This window comes from Sorex fumeus, unplaced genomic scaffold, assembly GCF_029834395.1.
Source record: "Sorex fumeus unplaced genomic scaffold, SorFum_2.1 ptg000130l, whole genome shotgun sequence".
NCBI lineage: Eukaryota > Metazoa > Chordata > Mammalia > Eulipotyphla > Soricidae > Sorex > Sorex fumeus.
The window spans coordinates 5,069,395-5,088,547 of NW_026606187.1; the positions used below are offsets into that span (position 1 = coordinate 5,069,395).

At 51.4% G+C, this 19,153-nt stretch overlaps 2 protein-coding genes across 2 annotated transcripts in view; both read left to right on the forward strand.

Moving 5' to 3' along the window:
- POLR3E (RNA polymerase III subunit E) overlaps window positions 1–19,153 on the forward strand; it is a 282,521-nt gene that overhangs the window by 193,132 nt on the left and 70,236 nt on the right. The window lies entirely within an intron of this gene.
- Window positions 9,947–19,153, forward strand: part of EEF2K (eukaryotic elongation factor 2 kinase) — a 34,457-nt gene continuing 25,250 nt past the window's right edge. Inside the window, exon 1 of the mRNA XM_056138935.1 lies at window positions 9,947–10,183. Within this exon, the coding sequence (XP_055994910.1) occupies window positions 9,947–10,183 (237 nt within the window). The remainder of the gene's footprint in view (window positions 10,184–19,153) is intronic.

A 19,153-nucleotide genomic window follows, 5' to 3' on the forward strand; every position in this document is an offset into this window, starting at 1 on the left:
GGGGTATCACATGGCCTGGGCATTTAGCAGCTGGACCCTCAGGCTCCGAGTTGGGTGTGAGGAGTATCCATCTCCCAGGGTATGCCCCAAGCTCTCTATTTTTCCTGCAAATAGTTCTTCAGCATTTGCAAGGTGTCCTGTGCTCTTCTGAGTACAAGGGGACATCGGAGAACAAAACAGATGAAAAGGGAATGCGTGCCATGCCCATAAGCAACCCCCCGCACACAGCGCTGATGTCTTATACTCCAGAAATGTCACCCTGCCTCAGGGAGGTATCGATCTTTCTTTCCCAGGATGATCTTGACCACACGAATGGGTACCGCTTAACTCAGTGAACAGCCTTGGCAGCAGCCCACGTGCAGCCCTGCTCCCAGCTCCAGAGCTGTCTCCTACCTCTAATACACTTTCCCTGCCACATGCAAGGCTTTAACTCCTGTACTATCTCTCGGGCCCTAGACTGTCAGGCCCTAGGCCCAAGGTCATGTCTTACAGGACATGGAAGGAGCAGAGAATTCTTTTAATGAGCACGGGGCGGGGGGCAGGGGGGAGCAGCCCACACCCAGCAATGCTTACAGCAAAGCTCATAACTTACTTCTCACTCTGTGCTCAGGGATCACTTTTGGCAAGGCTCAGATGACCAGGTGGGGGTGCCGGGAATTGAACCTGGTTTTCCACCACATGCAAAGAAGTGCCTTATCTGCTGTCCTACCTCTCCAGCCCTCAAAGCAGAGAATCTTTTTTTTTTTTTCTCTTTTTGGGTCACACCCAGCGATGCACAGGGGTTACTCCTGGCTCTGGCTCTGCACTCAGGAGTTACTCCTAGCGGTGCTCAGGGGACCATATGGGATGCTGGGAATCGAACCCGGGTCGGCCGCGTGCAAGGCAAACACCCTACCCGCTGTCCTATCTCTCCAGCCCTCAAAGCAGAGAATTCTTGAGGCAATTCTGCCACAATTACAATACTCTCCAGGCCTTGGATTATTTGTTAGGGGCAATTCTTACCAATTTTGGTCTTTCTGTATTGATTCCTAGTATGACAACTGAGGCTTTAGCTCCCCATTACCTTCCCTGCCCTGCTCCACCCCCACACAGGGAGGATCTCTGGTCCCTATAGATACCATGTCAAGATCTCTGTCCCCTTCCCAGGGGCTCTGGGAATCTCATGGGTTAGTGTGAGTCTCATTTCACCAGAAGAAAGAAGATGTGAGTGTTGTGATGCAAAACGTGATAAGAAAGCAGAAGGGAGTTGCTGGAGTGATATGATGCAAGTAAATGATAAGGAAACAAAAGGGAGTTGCTGGAGCCATAGTACAGCGGGGAGGGGTTTGCCTTGCGCACTGCTGACTTGGGTTCTATCCATGGCATCCCATAGGGTCCTCCGAGCATTGCCATGAGTGACTCCTCAGTGCAGATCCAGGAGTGAGCATTGCTGGGTTGTCTCCCCCACCCCCCACCCACAAAAATAAAGCAGAACTGTGTCTCCTAGAGGGTAGGTGGCAAGTGGGGTTCCAGCCTCCCTGAGCCCGTGGCAGGGGCACACCCATGCAGCTAAGCTGCAGCTAAGCTGTCACGTGTCCGTGACTGAGCCGGTGCACGTAGGAGCTGATCACCCTTCTGGGCCATCTCTCTTCTGCTACCACACCCTGACGCTGTGTAGGCAGACGAGGAGCTGGGAGGCCCCTTTTGTGCATTTCCATTGCAACATCATTCCCCGAGCACACCCCACTCCCTTTCCTAGTATATCATTCAGGATCAGAGAAAGAGAGCAGGGACCGAGTGATCGGACAGCGGGGAGCACATTTGCCTTGCATGGGGCCAAACTGGGTTTGATCTCTAGCATCCCTAATAGGGTCCCTAAGCACCACCAGGAGTAACGCTGAGCAACAGTGGGTGTGACCCAAAAAGCAAAATATTAATAATAATAATAATAATAATGAGTGCAGTGGGTAAGGCCTTTGTCTTGCCTGCGGCCAACTGCTACCCTACTCCAGCACCAAATGTGTGCCCTCCAAAAGCTAAAAGATTAGTGTAGCCATCATCATAGCTGTGCATAGTAGCTCCCCCCCCCCCAAAAAAAAAACACTTTCCAGCCACAGGTAACGACATATCTGCTTCCTATGGGTTTCCCATTTTTAGACATTTTATATAAATGTAATTATATATCATGGGTGTTCTGTGTGTGTGTCCTTGTGTCCTTTCATTTACTATAGTATTTTGGGGGCCCTGGTGATGTTTAGGGAATTGGGGTTCATTCCCCAAGATACTAGATCTGGAGGTGCTGGTTGGGATTTGTGGCTCGCCTGGTTCAATTTGGGACTAAGACAATAGCCGAGACAGCTGGGGAAGGCCTAGAGGGACAGGAATACAGCAAGTACACACACGATCGCAGTCGTGGAGCTCCTGCTTTGACCAAGACTTCCTCGAATAAAAGTACTTTCAAGTTACGCATACTTACCCGAAAAAAACACGTTGCAGTTAGCCACGGAGACTTATACACACAAAGAGATCCGGGTTGTTTGGGAGAACCCTGGGATGCAGGCGCGAAGGCAGGCGGCAGACGGGCAGCGGGAAGACGGGCGGGGGGGGGGAGGGGTTGGCGCCTCTTTCTCACATTACACCAGCGTCGGTCCACCCCGGTCCCCGGAGCCAGTTGGGCGTCCGCCCCACGCATTAGATCCTGTCGTGCGTTGCGAGGCCGTTTAACGTCAGCGCGGAAGCCTGGGCGAAGCGCGTGGCTGCAGGAGCGCGGCCGGCCGGCAGGGGGCGGCCACGGGAGCGCCACGCCGCGCGCCCGCCCCGCCCGCGGGTTCGTGCCAACGCTCCACGCCCGCGGGGACCCGAGCCCCGCGCGCCCAGCCGCGCTGCCGCCACCCCGCGCCCCGCGATCGCTGCAGCTCCCCCCCTCCAGGAGCACCCCGCGCCCAGGCACTGCCGGGGAGCCTCCCAGCGTGCACCCTGGAGCACCGGGCCGCGAGCCTCTGCCCGTCCGCCCGGGCCAGGTAGGTGTGGGTCGGGCGCTGGGGCTTGGAAATGGGGCCCCAGGCCATGCGCGGGGGAGCAAAGTGTGCGTGGAGGGAGGCGGGACTGGGGACGCAGCTCGCCGCCTCCAACTCCGCCCGGCTGGATGTTTTGTTTCTGTGCAAAAATTGACTGGCGGTGTTTCTTGGAAAAACGCGTGGTGTGCCGTGCCGTGGGCTGGAGAGGTCCCCAGAGGGCACTGGACCTGGGGTGGGGGTGGGGGCTCGCTCGGCCTTCCTGCCCGTCCCCGTGTGATGCCCTACCCCCAGCCGGGTCCCCTAACTTCCTAGAATCTCGAGTTCCGTGTGGACGCGCCCTGGCTGCGTGGTTGACTGGGGAGTTGGGGTGTTTGCAGGCTGGGCTGGTCGTGCGCAGGGCCAGGGGCGGGGGCCACAGGGCTAAGTTCCAGCCTATACCTCCTTGCTGGCTGGGGTGTGGGGAATTGCGGGAGACCAGCCCCGCGCTATAAGGGAACTCCCCCACGTCACAGGATCCCAGCCCTGCAGTTCTCTGCAAAGTCCCTGGGCGCAGCCTGCCTTGGAGCCACCTGGTCGGGACTGGAGTAACAAACGTGCCACCTCTGTGGCCCAATGTGGTCTCACGGGGAGACAGGCTGAGAGACAGTATCGGGGTAGGGTACTTGCTTTTCAAGCAGCAAACCCATATTGGATCCCTGGCACCCCATAAGGTCCCTGAACACACGGGAGTGATCCCTTGTGGGGGGTAAGCCCTGAACACAGCTGGGTGAGTCCCACGGAACACCCCACAAGAAAGGGAATGAGAAAGATGGAGTGTGAGACTCCAGAGTGATCAGAAAACAGCTGTTAATGCCCGCTGTGGGGGCAGCGGGAGAGGAAGGAGTTTGGGAAGGCTTCCTGGAGGCGGTGATATCTGAGCGGAGTTGGGAAGGCTGCTAGTAAGGTTTAGACAGGAGGTGTGCCACTGTTCTCTCTGGGCTCCACCGCCCCTGATGTCCTGCGGGTGTTTCAGTATGAATTTGACAGACACAGTAAATCCTCTTGATGACATGGCTTCCGGTGTTAGGTGAGTGGCGTTGCCCTGCTCAAAAGTGGGGGATGAGCTTGGACCTCAAGTTCTTCTGCAGGGGTCCTTGGCAGGAAGTTGGGGCCTGCGGAGCACTTGAAATGCTCTTCTTCATGTGTATGTGATCAATTGTGTACTTTCTATGATGTACAGATTTTTTCTTTAAAAAAAATTAAAAATTTGGTTGTTGTTTTCTTGGGCCATACTTGTCAGTGCTTGGGGTTTACTCCTTCCTCGGTGGTCAGATGGGACCACATGGGGTGTCGGGGACTGAACCCGGGTTGGCCAGGTGCAAGGCAAGAGCCCTACCTACTGTACTATCACTCTGGCCCTGGTTGTGCGTGTGCGTTTTTTTATACACTCTTTTTTTGTGGCAGAGGGATACTTTGTGGCAGATCAGAAAGACATCACTGATAGAGGACATGCCTACTTACTGTACTTTATGTGGCAGACGCTCTGTTCTCACACCCTTTTCTTCGCATTCTAACCATGAACCCGTTTCCCCAGGCTTATGGGCAGTGTGGTCCTTACAACTGAATTTTGTCCCACAGGTGTGTACCATTCAAGTCTGGTCCTAAAGGGGAAGGGGAAGGGGAGGGGAGGGGGAGGGGGAGGAGGAGGAGGAAGGAAGGTTTTCTCCAGAGCAGAACGGTCTTCAGCAGCAGCGACACTGTTAGATCTCGCCCGGACTGCACAGGGAGAGGCTGAAAATCTGTTGACTCAACTGCCTTGTGCATCAGAGTCACCCAGACAGCTTGTCTGGGCACACTAGTGCCCTGGAGGTGCGTTAGCAGGACAGGAGCAGGACCTGAGAGTCTTTCCAATTAACAGTCTTCAGTGAGGAAACTACGGCTGTGGGACCCGGACTAACATGAGGAGGACCAGTGATGACTGAGAAAGCACCCTGGCATCAGCCTGTGTGGTTACATACCCAGCTCCCCCACTTTCTCGCTCCAGAAGCATGGATAAGCCACTTTACCTCTCCATCACTCCTAGGATTCAGGGGAGGCTTCTTGGAGGAGGTGACGTTTTAGCTGCAACCTGTGGGATGATTAGAGAAGTTGGCCAGAGCAGGGAGGGCAAGGGGAGTTGCCTGTGATGCCTGAGAGGTTGGGCCCGGGGGAGCTCATCTCCAGGGCACTGAGCAAGACTCGGAGACTCTGCTAAATGGCTATTTGGGCCAGGGCTAGCTCAGCAGAGAGGGGTGTGTGCCTTGCACATGCAGGTGCCTGAGACTGATATCCTGTACCCCCTGCACTGCTGGCGGCCTTCATCTAGAACCTTCTGATGGATTGGCCAGTATCGCCAGGAGTGACCCCTGGGTCTCCTGAGCGTGGCTTGGGAACCTCCCTCCAAGTAATGAAATAGTAAGGTGAAATGCTGTGACTGCACGGCTCATGTTACGAGGCAGGCTGGCAGGGGCTGGCAGGGGCTGGCAGGCTGGCTGGGTGTGGGAAATGTGCTGCCAGGATGGGGCTCCTACCCTGCCGCTTCCTTCTGCCCATATTTCTTCTCTGAATACTGTCCAAGGGCAAAATTAGATGCAGAAAGTGCCTGAAGTACAGAGAGCCAGCTGTGTGCCACCATGACTGTGGCCCGTGGCAGACTCTCTCAGCTCTTCTCTACTTTGCACACTCGATTCTACTGTTGGAAGAACCAGTGGAACAGAGGTTCGTTCTGAGTGAAGAGAGGTTCAGAGATGTTAAGTAATTTTCCCAGTGTCACTCAGCAGCGAGTGGTAGATCTAAGGTTTAACCCCAGATTTGTTTATCCCAAGGGCCTTGTTGGGCCAGACCCTGGCCTTGATGTTTTCAGAGGGTCTTCCCCACTCAAGAGCTCAGCTGAGTATTTTTTTTTTTTTTAGTTTTGTTTTTGGTCACCTGGTAGTGCTAAGAGGTTGCTCCTGGCTCTGCACTCAGAAATTACTCCTGGTGATGCTCAGGAGACCATATAGAATGCTGGAGATTGAACCCAGGTTGGCCGTGTCTGTAAAGCAAATGTCCTACCCACTAATACTATTGCGCTGGCCCCTGTTAGGGTCTTTTTGTTTGTTTGCTTTTTGGTTTGGGGGTCACACCCAGCAATGCTCAGGGATCACTCCTCACTCTGCGCTCAGGAATCAGTCCTGGTGTCGTTTGTATCAGACCATGTGCAATGCCAGGAATCCAAACCAGGTCAGCTTCATGCAAGCAAATGCCCTACCCACTGCGCTCTCTGGCCCTCAGCTGACTTCTTGAGTGACCACAAGTTTGGTTCGTGTGTTCTGGAGGCCATGCCCGGTGGTGCTCAGGATTTACTCCCAGCTCTGTACTTAGGGATCCTTCCTGCTGGGACCAGTGGGAACCATATGTGATACCAGGAATCGAATCTGGGTTGGCTAAGCAAACGTCCTCCCCGCTGTATTGTCGCTCTGCCTCCCTCCTCCAGAGTCTTATAATAATAACAACTCAGTGGCCCTGGCTTCCTGCAGTGCCCCTTGGAGGAACAAAAATCTCCCTCTTTCCTCTGGGTGCAGTGCCTTTGTCCAGAGAGTGTGTGTCAGGCATTGCGCCCTGAGCTGCAGGGACCAAGACAGGGCCCCTTTTGTTCCCGATCCTCACGTGGCCTGGCTCCCCCAGAGGTTGTACAAACAGAGCTCCCCGGAGAAGTGAAATGTGCCATCTCCCTGTGAGACCCACCAGAGGTCCAGAGTGCCCCAGATGGCGTGAGAGGGGTGTTCAGCCAAGGATTCCGAAGGAGAAACTCAAGCCCTCCCCACCATTTTGTCCCTCAAAACTGTCATTCTAGTATTTGTGGCTTTGCACTGTAAGATGCATTTCCCCCCTGGCGGTTGAAATCATGAAGCAGCCTTTCCCCCATAAACCGTTTTCTCCGAACAAAGCACAGAGGACTGTAGAGACACTTTTATGAGCCTTCGTGGACTTATAAAAGTTGACTTATCTCCTTGGGTCCAGCCGTGCTCACGGCTTGTGGCAGTAAATGAGCTCATTTCTCTTCCTCTTTGTGGTATGCATTGTTGGGTTTGTTTCTTTTTATGGTTTTTTGTTTTGCGTTTATTTGTGCAATGCCCACGATCAAATTCAGGTACACACACATATATATGTGTGTGTATATATGTATGCAAGGCATGTCCACCTCAGCCTTGAGATGTGTTTGTTTGGGTTTGGTTTTTGTCTTTCTGGCCACACTTGGTGATGTTCAGAGCTTACTTTTCTCAGGGACCACCCCTGGTGGTGCTCTGGTGACTGTCTGAAGTCCAGGATCAAACCAGGTCAGCCACATGCAAGGCAAGCGCCCTGCCTACTGTCCTGTCTCTCCAGCCCACAGGTCGCATTTCCTTTAGCCATTTGGTGTTTAATGTTTGTTTGTCCTTTGAGGGGCCACGTTCAGCATTGCTCAGGACTTTCTCCTGGCTCTGCTCTCAGGGATCAGTGCAGTGGGCTGAGGGGACCATATGGGGTGCCCTTTCCAGGCAAGTGCCCTCCCCGCCATACTGTTACTCTGGCCAGTTTCCACTCTTGTGCGAAGGACACTTAGGCTGCTTCTGTATCTTCTCTGCTATGACTAATGCTGCAGTGAACACGGGACAACAGATGTCTGTTTTTTTTTTCTCTCCCTTGTTAGAAGGACACCAAGCACTCAAACTACAACTACAGACAGGCTTGGGTTCAAGGAGGCGAATGATGCTCTCCCTTCCCCTCACCCCCTCCCTGCTTCCCCTGCACCTCTGTGGCTTCAGTACCCGTTTGCACATACATTTGACAGGAAATGACTGATGGTCTCTCAAGCTAAGGCCCCTGGCTGTCCATGACGCTCCCGGGAGTAGGAGCTCTGAGGCTTCCAGGGAGTGGGCGGTTCATTCTTTTTCTCTTTGGGATTATTTTGGAGGGGTCACACCCGACAGTGCTTAGGAATCTTCACTCAGGGATCACTCCTGGCAGTGCTCAGGGAACCAAACTGGGTGCTGGGGATCCAATGGGTCAGCCACGTTCTATTCACTGATTCATTGTCCTATGGCTCTGGTCATGTTCTCCATGTTCTTTCTTTTTTTTTGTTTTGCTTTTTGGGTCACACCCAGAGATGCACAGGGGTCACTACCCACTCTGCTATCACTCCAGCCCTTGGTTGTGTTCTTTCTATAGGGATTTCAGAGGGGAGCTGGGAACGAAGCCGCTGTTCAGGCCACTTGTCCTCTGAGTGCCCCTCCCTGTAAAATGGGGGCGCAGGGGAGATGAAGGTCAAACTGCCGCCAGCGTCGCCAAGATTTGTGCCCTTGGTGACCCAGCTTTTGAGTTCAGTGTCACCATTGAGCCACACTGCCTGGAGGTTTGCAGGCAGAAGCTATGACCTGGCTCTTTCTGGGCACAGTCCTGGCCTTCAGGGATCAATGGCCTGTCTGGGTTTGCTGGCAGCATTGGTTACCACGCCACGCCCCCCTGGGTGAGCAGGGCTTGTTGTGGCTGAGAACCATGAGATGCAGGCCCGGGGCCTGGGCTTGGGGATTGGATCAGGTGACTCACACACCAGGCCCAGGCCGGCAGCTGTGTCCAGCCCAGAGGGCCAGCAACTGAGCCAGCTGTCGATCCCCCACTGGTGATTTCTAAACTGAGCTGAGAGATGAGTGCCAGTACTGCATTAAGAAGCAAGAATAGGGGCTGGAGCGATAGCACAGCGGGTAGGGTGTTTGCCTTGCACGTGGCCGACCTGGGTTCGATTCCTAGCATCCCATATGGTCCCCCGAGCACTTCCAGGAGTAATTCCTGAGTTCATGAGCCAGGAGAAATCCCTGTGCATCGCCAGGTGTGACCCAAAAAGGAAAAAAAAAAGAGAGAGGCAAGAATAGAAAGAAAAAAAAAACACCATAGCAAAGCCCGTTCTGTAAAGGAAGGCTGAATAGATTTCTGAAGTATTTCTTTTTTTTTGGTGGGGGGCACACCTGGTGGTACTCAGGGGGTCCTCTGTGGGTATTGGCATTGAACCAGGGTCAGCCACGTGCAAGTACTGTAACCCCTGTACTAACTGTCTCTCCAGCTCAGAAGTTTGGACTTCTGTAAGATTGTGGAGAGAGCGATTGTACAGTGGTTAAGGCGTTTGCCTTGCACGAAGCTGACCCAAGTTGGGTCCCCGGCATTTCATATGGCCCCAGTGCAGTGTAAGGAGTAGTTCCTGAGTAGTAGTTCCTGAGTTCAGAGCCAGGAGTTCAGAGCCAGCACCGCTGGGTGTGACCCAAAAGCAAGAAAAAAAAAAGGTTGTGGAGAGAAGTCATCAGAAGTAGTTCTCAAATAAGACCATGATTTAGTCTCAATTGTGTTCGGAAAGATCATTCTAGTGACTTCAGGACTGTTTGTTTAATTTTTCTGTATTTGTTTGGGGGCCACACCTGGCAGAGCTCCGGGGTTACTCCTGGTTCTCTACTCGGGTATTGCTCCTGGTGATCTCTCCATGAGATGTCGGGGACTGAACGTGGCTCAGCTGTGTGCCAGTCAAGGTCCCCACCTGCTATTTCCCCAGCCCTGAGAAATGTTTACTTTTAGCAAATCCTGAGTTCGTTCATCTGCGGTGGCTTAGCAGAAGATCACGTGCCTTGCAGGAAGGAAACTCTGGGTCCAATAATCCCTGGCACTGCAGAAATAATAAGTAAATAAATAGAAAATAAACTGTTTCTCGAGGCAGCTTGCTGAGTGCTTCCCCTAAAGATAGTGGGAGTTTTCACTCTGTGGATGCCAGCTTGTATGCATGCACATTTGGGGTGAAGTGCCCAGTGAACTGTCTCTCCTGGGCTCAGCACCCTTTCTCTTATTCCTTTGCAGACCCCTCACCGCTGCATTTGCCCAGTAACTCTGCTTGGACCGTGCACCCGTTGGGTGACACCGAATCCGAGACTATGGCAGAGGAAGATCTTATCTTCCGCTTGGAGGGAGTTGATGGCAGCCAGACCGGCCACAACGGGGAAACTGATGCAGACAGTGATGACGAGGAAGGTTTCTTTATCTGCCCCATCACCGAGGACCCGAGAACTCATCAGAATGCTAATGTCAAGGCTGATCTCTACTGCAGTAACAGAATGAAAACTGAGTCCTACGGCTCCATCGGGTCCCCTGGCAGTTCCTTCCACTTTAAGGTAAGTGGCCGCCTGCTGCCCCTGCTCACCTGTCCTGGCTGATGGGCAGCTGTGCTTCTAAACCCTGTGCATTCCTTGAAATTCTGCTGGTTGATTTGGGCTTGGGGGTCACACCCGGTGGTACTCAAGGGCTTCTCCTGGTAGTGCTCAGGGAACCATGCAGTGCCAGGGATCAAACCTGGGTCTCCTGCATTCAAAGCCTGTGATCTAGACCTCTCTCTCTCTCTCTCTCTCTCTCTCTCTCTCCCCCTCCCTCCCTGTCTCTCTCCTCTCTCTGTCTCTCTCTGTCTCTCTCTGTCTCTCTCTCTCTCTCTCTCTCTGTCTCTTTCTCTCTCACTCTCCTCCTCCTCTCTCTCCAGCCCATGCTCTGGATTATGGATCTGAGCCTTGTTAAATGGAAGGTCTTGTTGGTTTAAAACAAATTTCATTCTGTTTTTGTGTTTTTTGGTCTTGGGGGCTTAGGGACTATACCCAGTGGTGCTCAGGGGTTACTCCTGGCTCTGCACTCAGGGATCACTCCTGGTGGTGCTCAGGGGACCATATGGGATGTTGGGAACAGAATCCATGTCAGCCCGACCCATTGTACTATCACTCTGGACCCAGATGTTTTTATTTCTCCCCCATTGTGGGTGCATGTGCCCTGGGACACATTGTAAAATGTCCTTTGTGTGGGTCAGGTGTCAAGCCTCTGGATTGAGGGAAAAGCCCCTGATTTTGTGAGGGCTTGTGTACAGGAATGAGGAAAAAAGGTGAATGTTATTGGACTTTGATATAATAATTTAGGGGGAATTAAAGATATCCAGTGATACTTAAATAAGGATTGGCCGGAGTGGTAGGACAGCTGGGAAGAACGCTTGCCTTGCACGCAGCCAGTCTGGGTTTGATCCCTGGCATCTGAGATGGTCCCTTGAGCACTGCCAGGTGTGATTCCCAATTGCAGAGCCAGGAGTAAGCCCTGAGCATCTCCATATGTGGCTCCAAAACCAAACTAAACCAAAAAAAAAAAAAGGTAATTGTGTGTGTAAGGAAGTACGTCTTCCCACTGTGGGATTTGAGATTGCAGTCATTCCCAACTCATCTGCATTGGGAGTAGCAGCAATCCTGTTCTTGGGTTGTTGGTAAGATTGTAGTTTACAGGGGCTGGAGCGATAGCACAGAAGGTAGAGTGTTTACCTTGCATGCGGCCGACCAGGGTTCGATTCCCAGCATCCCGTATGGTCCCCTGAGCACCTCCAGGAAACCGCCAGGAGTAATTCCTGAGTGCAGAACCAGGAGTAACCCTGTGCATTGCCGGGTGTGACCCAAAAAAGAAAAAAAAAAGATTGAAAGATTGCAGCTTACATTGCTTGACAGCAGGCAGCTCTTGAAGCAGACTTGTGGTTCCCCCCTGCAGATTGGTGGGGTGGTCCTGAGGGCCCAGGGTGCAGCAGGCCCCCTTCCCTGTCCTTGGAAATCTAGCTCCCAGAGGCACTCAGACTGCTCAAGTACTCATTTGAGGTCAGGAGATCAGGAAGGCCACCGGGTGGGGATGCAGTGGGGTGGATAATGACCCAGGGGTCCTGTCACACATGTGAGGGACTCTGGGTGCCAAGTGGGCAGGAGGGGTCAGAAACCAGCTCTCACGGGGCCATGGGGACTGTGAACTTATTAGGGTCATTGGGTGTGTGTTTCTAGACGTGATGCCTGGTTTCCCGGGAGAGATCTAGGAACTGGCAGGAGCCCAGTCTGTCCCACTGGGCCTGCTCTTTGTTTCGCTCTGACCTTTGTCTGCATAGCAGAATCCCACAAACCCTACTGTTCCCACGTCATGCTGGAGCCTCTGCAGAGGCAGATTTTGCCCTCACCATCCCACTTCTGGGAGGAGAGAATCTGCTGGTTCATCCTCTGTCTCCAGCCCACGATGGGGTGGGGGGTTCCAGGAGACTGGGTCTGGGGCTCACAACCCCCAAGGCAGAGTGGGGTGAGTCCTTTAAAAGGAGCAGAGAGGGCCGGAGTGATAGTACAGTGGGTAGGGTGTTTGCCTTGCACGCGGCTGACCTGGCCTGTATCCCACATGGTCCCCTGAGTCCCGTTAGGAATGATCCCTGGGCGCAGAGCCAGGAGTAAGTCCTGAGCATCACACAAATGTGGCCCAGAAAGCAAATGAATGAATGGATGGATGGATGGATGGATGGATGGATGGAACACAGAGGGGCCGGAGAGAGAGTACAATGGGTAAGGCACTTGCCTTGCATATTCTCAACCTGGGCTTGATCCCCAAAACCCCAGCAGCTCCCCTGAAGCCCATCATGAGTGATTCCAGAGCTAGGATTGAACCCTGAGCACGAGTGGGTGTAACCCCAAAACAAAACAAAGACGAACACAGACTAAGGGATCCTGGGTCAGGAGGGAGGCCTGTCTGTGGCTGTAACTTTGGACTGGAGGTTCCTGAGGGCCCCGGTGACCTGTTTTTCACTCACCCCTGTGCTGAGAGCATTGCTGGGCACTCAGTGCTGCATCTGGAACCACGAAGGGACGGGCAGATGCTGGCCTGCTTCCACAGTGAGTATCTCAAGGGCCAAACAGACTGTTTCCCAAACCTGTTGGCAGTGGTTATTAGAATTAAAAATATTACCTCCTGAATAACTGTTCCTGCTCCAAATATTCATCCCCAGATGAATTTCCAACAGAGGGTGCCCTTGGTATCTGGGGAGGGAGAAATCTTTGGTCTTTTAATTGTTTTGTTGTGGGTTTTTTTTTTTTGAGGGGGAAGTAGGGTTTGTAGTCACACCTGGTAGTACTCAGAGCTAACTACTAACTCCATGCTCAGGAATCACTCCTGTCAGGCTCAGGGAACCCTGTGGGGTGCAAGGGTTGGAACCTGGGTTGGCTATGTACAAGACAAGTGCCTTCCCCACTTTACTATTGCTCCAGACCCTGTGTGCTTTTTCTTGCAGGAAGGTCAGGATGTGGCCTACCAGATGCCATAGTTCCCTTCATTGATTACGACAAGCCAAAGTGCTTCCTCTCTGGACTTGCAAAGCCCAGGCAAGGGGGTTCCACTGTCATTCAAAAGTCAGTACAGAAACACCTGCATATACTCAAACGGACATAGTCAGAGATGTGCCTTGCATCTTTGCTGAGAATAGTGAGGGAACAGAAATGGCCCCAATGCCCATCATGGTACACCTGTTCCAGGGAAAGACCCTGGTACCCACAGTGTGCTGTGACCACACGAAAGCTGTTATGAAGTTCTGTGATTTGGTTTAGAAACAGTGTTGAGATGTGTATACACACATATGCCTACAATGTGAACACATATGTTAAAAACTGAAAAGTCCCAGGGCACTGTGGTGGTGGTAGTGTGTGTGTGTGTGGGGGGGGGCGGTGTAGGGCAGAGGTTGGGCCATGGTGCTCAGAGACCTTTCCTGACTCTGTACTGACCTCTGGCAGCATTCAGAGGCCCACCGGACCAGAGTCAGTAACATTCTAGGCAAGTGTCTTAACTTAACCTTCATACTCCAACCAACCTCCCTTTTTTTTTTTTTTTTAGTGGGAGCCACACTTAGCATTGCTCAGGCCTTACTCCTGAATCTGTATTCAGTGATCATTCCTTTGGGCGCAGAGAACTATATGGGTGAGAGGAATTGAACCTGGGTTGACCTCATGTGAGGCAAGGACCCTACTCACAGTACTATCTCTCCAATTCCCAATCTTCTTCTTCTTTTCTTCTTCCTCTTTTTGGATCATACCCTGCAATACTCAGGGGCTACTCCTGGCTCTGCACTCAGGGATCACTCCTAGAGGTGCTCAGGGGATCATATGGGTTACTGGAGATCAAACCTAACTCAGCCATGTTATAAGGCAAATACCTGCCCCTCTGGACTATTGCTCTGCGCCCCCCTTTCTTTGAAAAAAATTATTTTTATTGAACCATCGTGAATCATCAGGTTATTGGCGATTGCATTCCAGGTACACAATGTCACACACCAATCCCTTCACCAGTGTCTGCCTTCCTTCTATGTTTACGTGCTGGTTTGTATTTATGCATTGTCAAGTAAGAAAAATGTTGAGCTTGAGCGACAGTACCATGGGTAGGGTACTGGCCTTGTATGAATTGTGACCCAGGTTCACAACCCCTGGCATCCTGAGCACCTCCAGAAGTAATTCCGAGTACAGAGCCATGAGTGACCCCTGACCACTGCTGGTTGGGACCTCAAGACACAGTAACAACAAAGTCTCCAATGGAGACGTTACTGGGCCCGCTCGAGCAAATAAATAAATAAAATGAACATTTTTAAAAAAGGAAAAAAAAGAAAAATGCTGAGCTGTACTATGATTCCAGTGTGTATTTTATTTAAGAATATGCACATCTGTTAAGTATTTGCATAGCAAATTTTAGCCAAGGAATCTGCACTCAACAGCTCAGGGTTAAAACTTAACTCTTCTCTGGAGGAGAGAGTGCCCCAGGGGGCCTCAGATGACGTCTGTAATACATGACATCAAACATTTGGAACTGTTGGGGCTGGAGCGATAGCACAGCGGGTAGGGCGTTTGCCTTGCACGCAGCCAACATGGCCAACACAGGTTCGAGTCCCAGCATCCCATATGGTCCCCCGAGCACCGCCAGGAGTGATTCCTGAGTGCATGAGCCAGGAGTAACCCCTGAGCATCACCGGGTGTGACCCAAAAAGCAATAAATAAATAAATAAATAAATAAATAAACATTTGGAACTGTTACAACTACATCTGTTGGAATTGTGTATGGAAAGAGTTGGGTTTAGAAAATCAAGCAAGGGTCCCGGCAGCCTCCCTCCTGTGCAACCAGCCAATCAACGCCCAGCCCTTCTTTAGAACCCTTCCTTCCACTCTGCCCAGGACAGTCCTGGCAGGATGTATGTATTCATGTGGGATCCCTGGCACTATGGCAGGGTGTATGTTTTCATGTGGGATCCCTGGCACCATGGCAGGGTGTATGTTTTCATGCAGGATCCCTTAGATCCCTGGCACCGCAGGTTCATCCAAAGCTGGGTGTGTCCCCCAAATAAAAAATCTTTCCTGGAGGTAGAGCCTGGAGTGTGTGGTCTTCATGAGCCCTTCTGAGGCTTCACCCGACACCTCTGGCTCCTGGAATAATTTTTGCTCTCACCTCTGACTGAGGTGTTTGGGGATGCTAAAATGCCCCGTGGACTGGTTAGGGAAAGTGTGACTCTTCGTGTCACCCTCTCAGGCTGCAGGCTCTGTGTCTTCCAAGGGAGATGCCACTTTCCAAACTTCACTCTCCGTGGCTCTCTGCAAACCTTAAGTGTTGGATTGGCTTGTTTGTGTCTTTGTGTCTTTATTATTGATTATGTTTTTTATCGAGCCATCAAGATGGTTGAACCAAAATGTCCACCTGCCTTCCACCAAGCAGCACACCCGTAGGGGCTTGGTGTGTCTGTGGAATGAAGATTCCTCACTGTCGTGGCCAGGTTCATGGAGGGTGATGGTGGACTCGGTTTCCCCGGGTGATGGTGGAGATGGCAGGCCGCCCTTTCCATTGGCTCTCAGGTCACCTGGGGCAAGAGTGATAGCACAGTGGGTAGTGTGTTAGCCTTGCTCGGAGCTGACCTGGTTCAATCCCCAGAGCCCCGTATGGTCCCCTGAGCCCTACCAGGAGTAAGCCCTGAACACAGAGTCAGAAGTGAGCTTTGAATACTGCTGAGTGTGTCCGTAAAAAGCAAAAAGGAACATAAAAATCAGGAAGAAAAGAAACATCAGGTCAGTAACCAGAGGTTATTTATAGAGTTTATCACAACGTGGGAAAGTCCTTCTGCTGCGGTTGAATTTAAATAGCACAGCATAAAGAACTCGCAGCACACGTAGCCCACGACTAGAGGAAGTAGATGAGCATGGCCCTCGGATTGTCCTGCACAGCTGGCAGTGAGCATGCTTTCGATTCATCTGCCATTTCTACATCTTTACAAGGAGCCTCTGTGGCATCTCTGTGTGCTACCTTTGGGAGGAGGGTTTAAGCCACACCCAGCAGTGCCAGATCACTCCAAGGTCACTCCAGGTCATGCTCAAGGGACCATATATGATCCTGGGGGTGGATCTGGGTGGGCCAAGTGCAAGACAAACAACTTCTCCGCTGTACTATCTCTCTGGCTCAGTATGTTACATTTTAAAAATAAAGTGATCACAATTGCGGTCACTGTCCTCCCGTTATTCATCGATTTGCTCGAGTGGGCCCAGTAACATCTCCATCATGAGACTTGGTTGTTATTGTGTTTGGCATATTGAATACTTCACGGGGAGCTTGCCAGGCTTTGCCGTGCGGGCGAGATACTCTCTCGGTAGCTTGCCGGGGTCTCCGAGAGGGGCGGAGGAATCGAACTCGGGTCGGCCATGTTAGCTGCGTGCAAGGCAAATGCCCTACCGCTGTGCTATCACTCCAGCCCAAAAATAAAGTGATACATCTTAAAAAATAATTATTTAGGGCTAGAGCGATAGGACAGCAGGTAGTACGTTTGCCTTGCCTGTTGCCAACTCAGGTTTGATTCCCAGGCACACTAGATGGTCCTCCGAGTTCTGTCAGGAGTGATCCCTGAGCACAGTGCCAGGAGTAAGCTCTGAGCACAGCACCCCAATACATTTTCAATTGATTATCTTTTATTAAATCAACATGAGATAAAGTTAGAAGGTTGTCCATGATTGGGTTTCAGTCATACAATGTTCTAGTACCCATCCATTGACCAGTGTACATTTCCCACCACCAGTGTCCAATATCCCCAATTTCCCTCCTTCCACCTCCCACCCCCAGTCTCCCTCTACAGCAGACTGCCTCCCCCCATTTCTTTTGGTTATCATGGTTTTCGGTACAGGTCCAAATAAATCACTTGATCACTTGACTTCCCATTAATCATCGATTTGCTCGAGTGGGCGCCAGTAACACCTTCATTTGTCCCTGTCGTGTGCTAGTGTAGCCCAATGGTGTCTGTTCGTACTAGGAACACGAAGAGCCTCAAACCGATCATTCAGGGTCTTGACGAAGAAGTCTGATCATCTGGTAGGTGGGCGACCACGCGGTCTTTTGACATCCCATGGAATCCAGTCAGTAATGGCTCTAGTCTAGTGGTCGTCTCCAAGTCTCATTGTGTGTCCAGCCCATCTGATTTTTGACGCCTTGGCAAACGAGACAGCATCCCTGATTCTTGATCATCGACGGACGGAGGTTGGAACTCTGGATTCTTTTTCTCATTTGAGTGAATCGTGATACTCCAAGCATAGCTCTTTCAGTTCCTCTTTGGGAGACCCGAATAGTGTTCTTATCCTGTTTGCATAGGGGCCAGGTCTCTGAGGCGTATGTTAACGCAGGAAGAACAGTGGAATCAAAGAGATGTGCCCGGAGCCGGAGGTTCTTCGTCCTCTTAGCTATTTCTTCGATGCTATTGAAGGCGTTCCACGTTGCTCTCTTCCTCTTGTGCAACTCAGGTGCCAGGTCATTTGTCATGTTGACTTCTCGACCTAGGTACACATTACTGTTGCATTCGGAGATGTTCATTCCATTGAGAGCGAAAACGAGGCTGTTTCTCATAAACGTTGTCTTCGTAAGATTCAGCTGTAGTCTGACCTTTCCACACTCACAGTCGAAGTCGGCCAGCATTTGTGCTGCTTGGTTAATGTTTGGTGTTATTAAAACAATGTCATCAGCAAAGCGGAGGTGGTGTAGTTGCTGACCACCTATCTTCACTCCCATGCTTTCCCATTCCAGTCGTCGCATGATGTTCTCGAGGGTGGCACTGAAGAGTTTTGGTGAAAAGGTATCACCCTGCTGAACTCCTCTCTTGACATGGATGATCACTTCTTTGTAGAATGGTGAGATCCTGGTAGTGAATCCGTAATACAGCTCACGGAGGATCCTGATGTATTGACTTTGAACGCCCTGATTTGCTAGGGCTTCAATGACCGCTTCTGTCCCAACAGAATCAAAGGCCTTCTTTTTTTTTTTTGCTTTTTGGGTCACACCTGGTGATGCATAGAGGTTACTCCTGGCTCTGCACTCAGAAATCACTCCTGGCAGTGCTCAGGGGACCATATGGGATGCTGGGAATCGAACCTGGGTCGGCTGCATGCAACACAAATGCCCTACCCACTGTGCTATCTCTCCAGCCCCCAAAGGCCTTCTTTAAATAATGAACATTAGACAGAGTGGCATCTTGAACTCCCAAGAAACCTCAGTGAGCATGGTTATCATGTGGATATGGTCAATCGTGCTGAATCTTTTTTGGAAACTGGCTTGCTCGCATGGTTGTCCTTCATCTAGTGTTCTGCCAATCCTATTCAGGATGACTCGAGTGAACAGCTTTTGTAGATGACAGACAATTGGCAGATTGGGCGATAGTTGCCAATGTCGTGGATGTATCCCTTCTTGCACAGTAGTACAGTCCTGCTGGTTTTCCGTTGGGACGGAACCTTGCATTCAAACAGGTAGCGTGTGAAGAGTGGAGCCAGTGTATTGATGAGTACTGATGGCAGTTTCTTCAGGTGTTCAGGTCTGACCTTGTCTGGGCCAGGTGCTGTTCATTTCTTTACTGACAAAATGGCGCGTCAGATTTTGGAAGGGAGAACTTTGGGAACGATATATCCATCCTGCGAAATTTGGTATGTTGGCAGGTAGACGTGGTTATCGAAGAGATCTGAGTAGAAGTCATGGATAATCTTCTCCATTGCCCTTCTGGAAGATGTGATAGATCCATCAGGATGTTGAAGGGTAGTCATCTTGGTCTTGTAGTTGCCGAAGGACAGGCAGGTGTTACGAATTTTTTTCCCAGCTTCTGCCGCATCTACCAACACTTCTGCTCTTCTCTCTTTGAGGTCTTCCTTGATTGCATCTCTGCACTGCTTTGCGAGCTCGAACATTCGCTTGCAGTTACCTGAGGCATGCGCCAAACCACATTGGCGAATAAGCTCGAGTTTTCGAAGACAGGCGTTTTTTTGTGGCTATCTCTC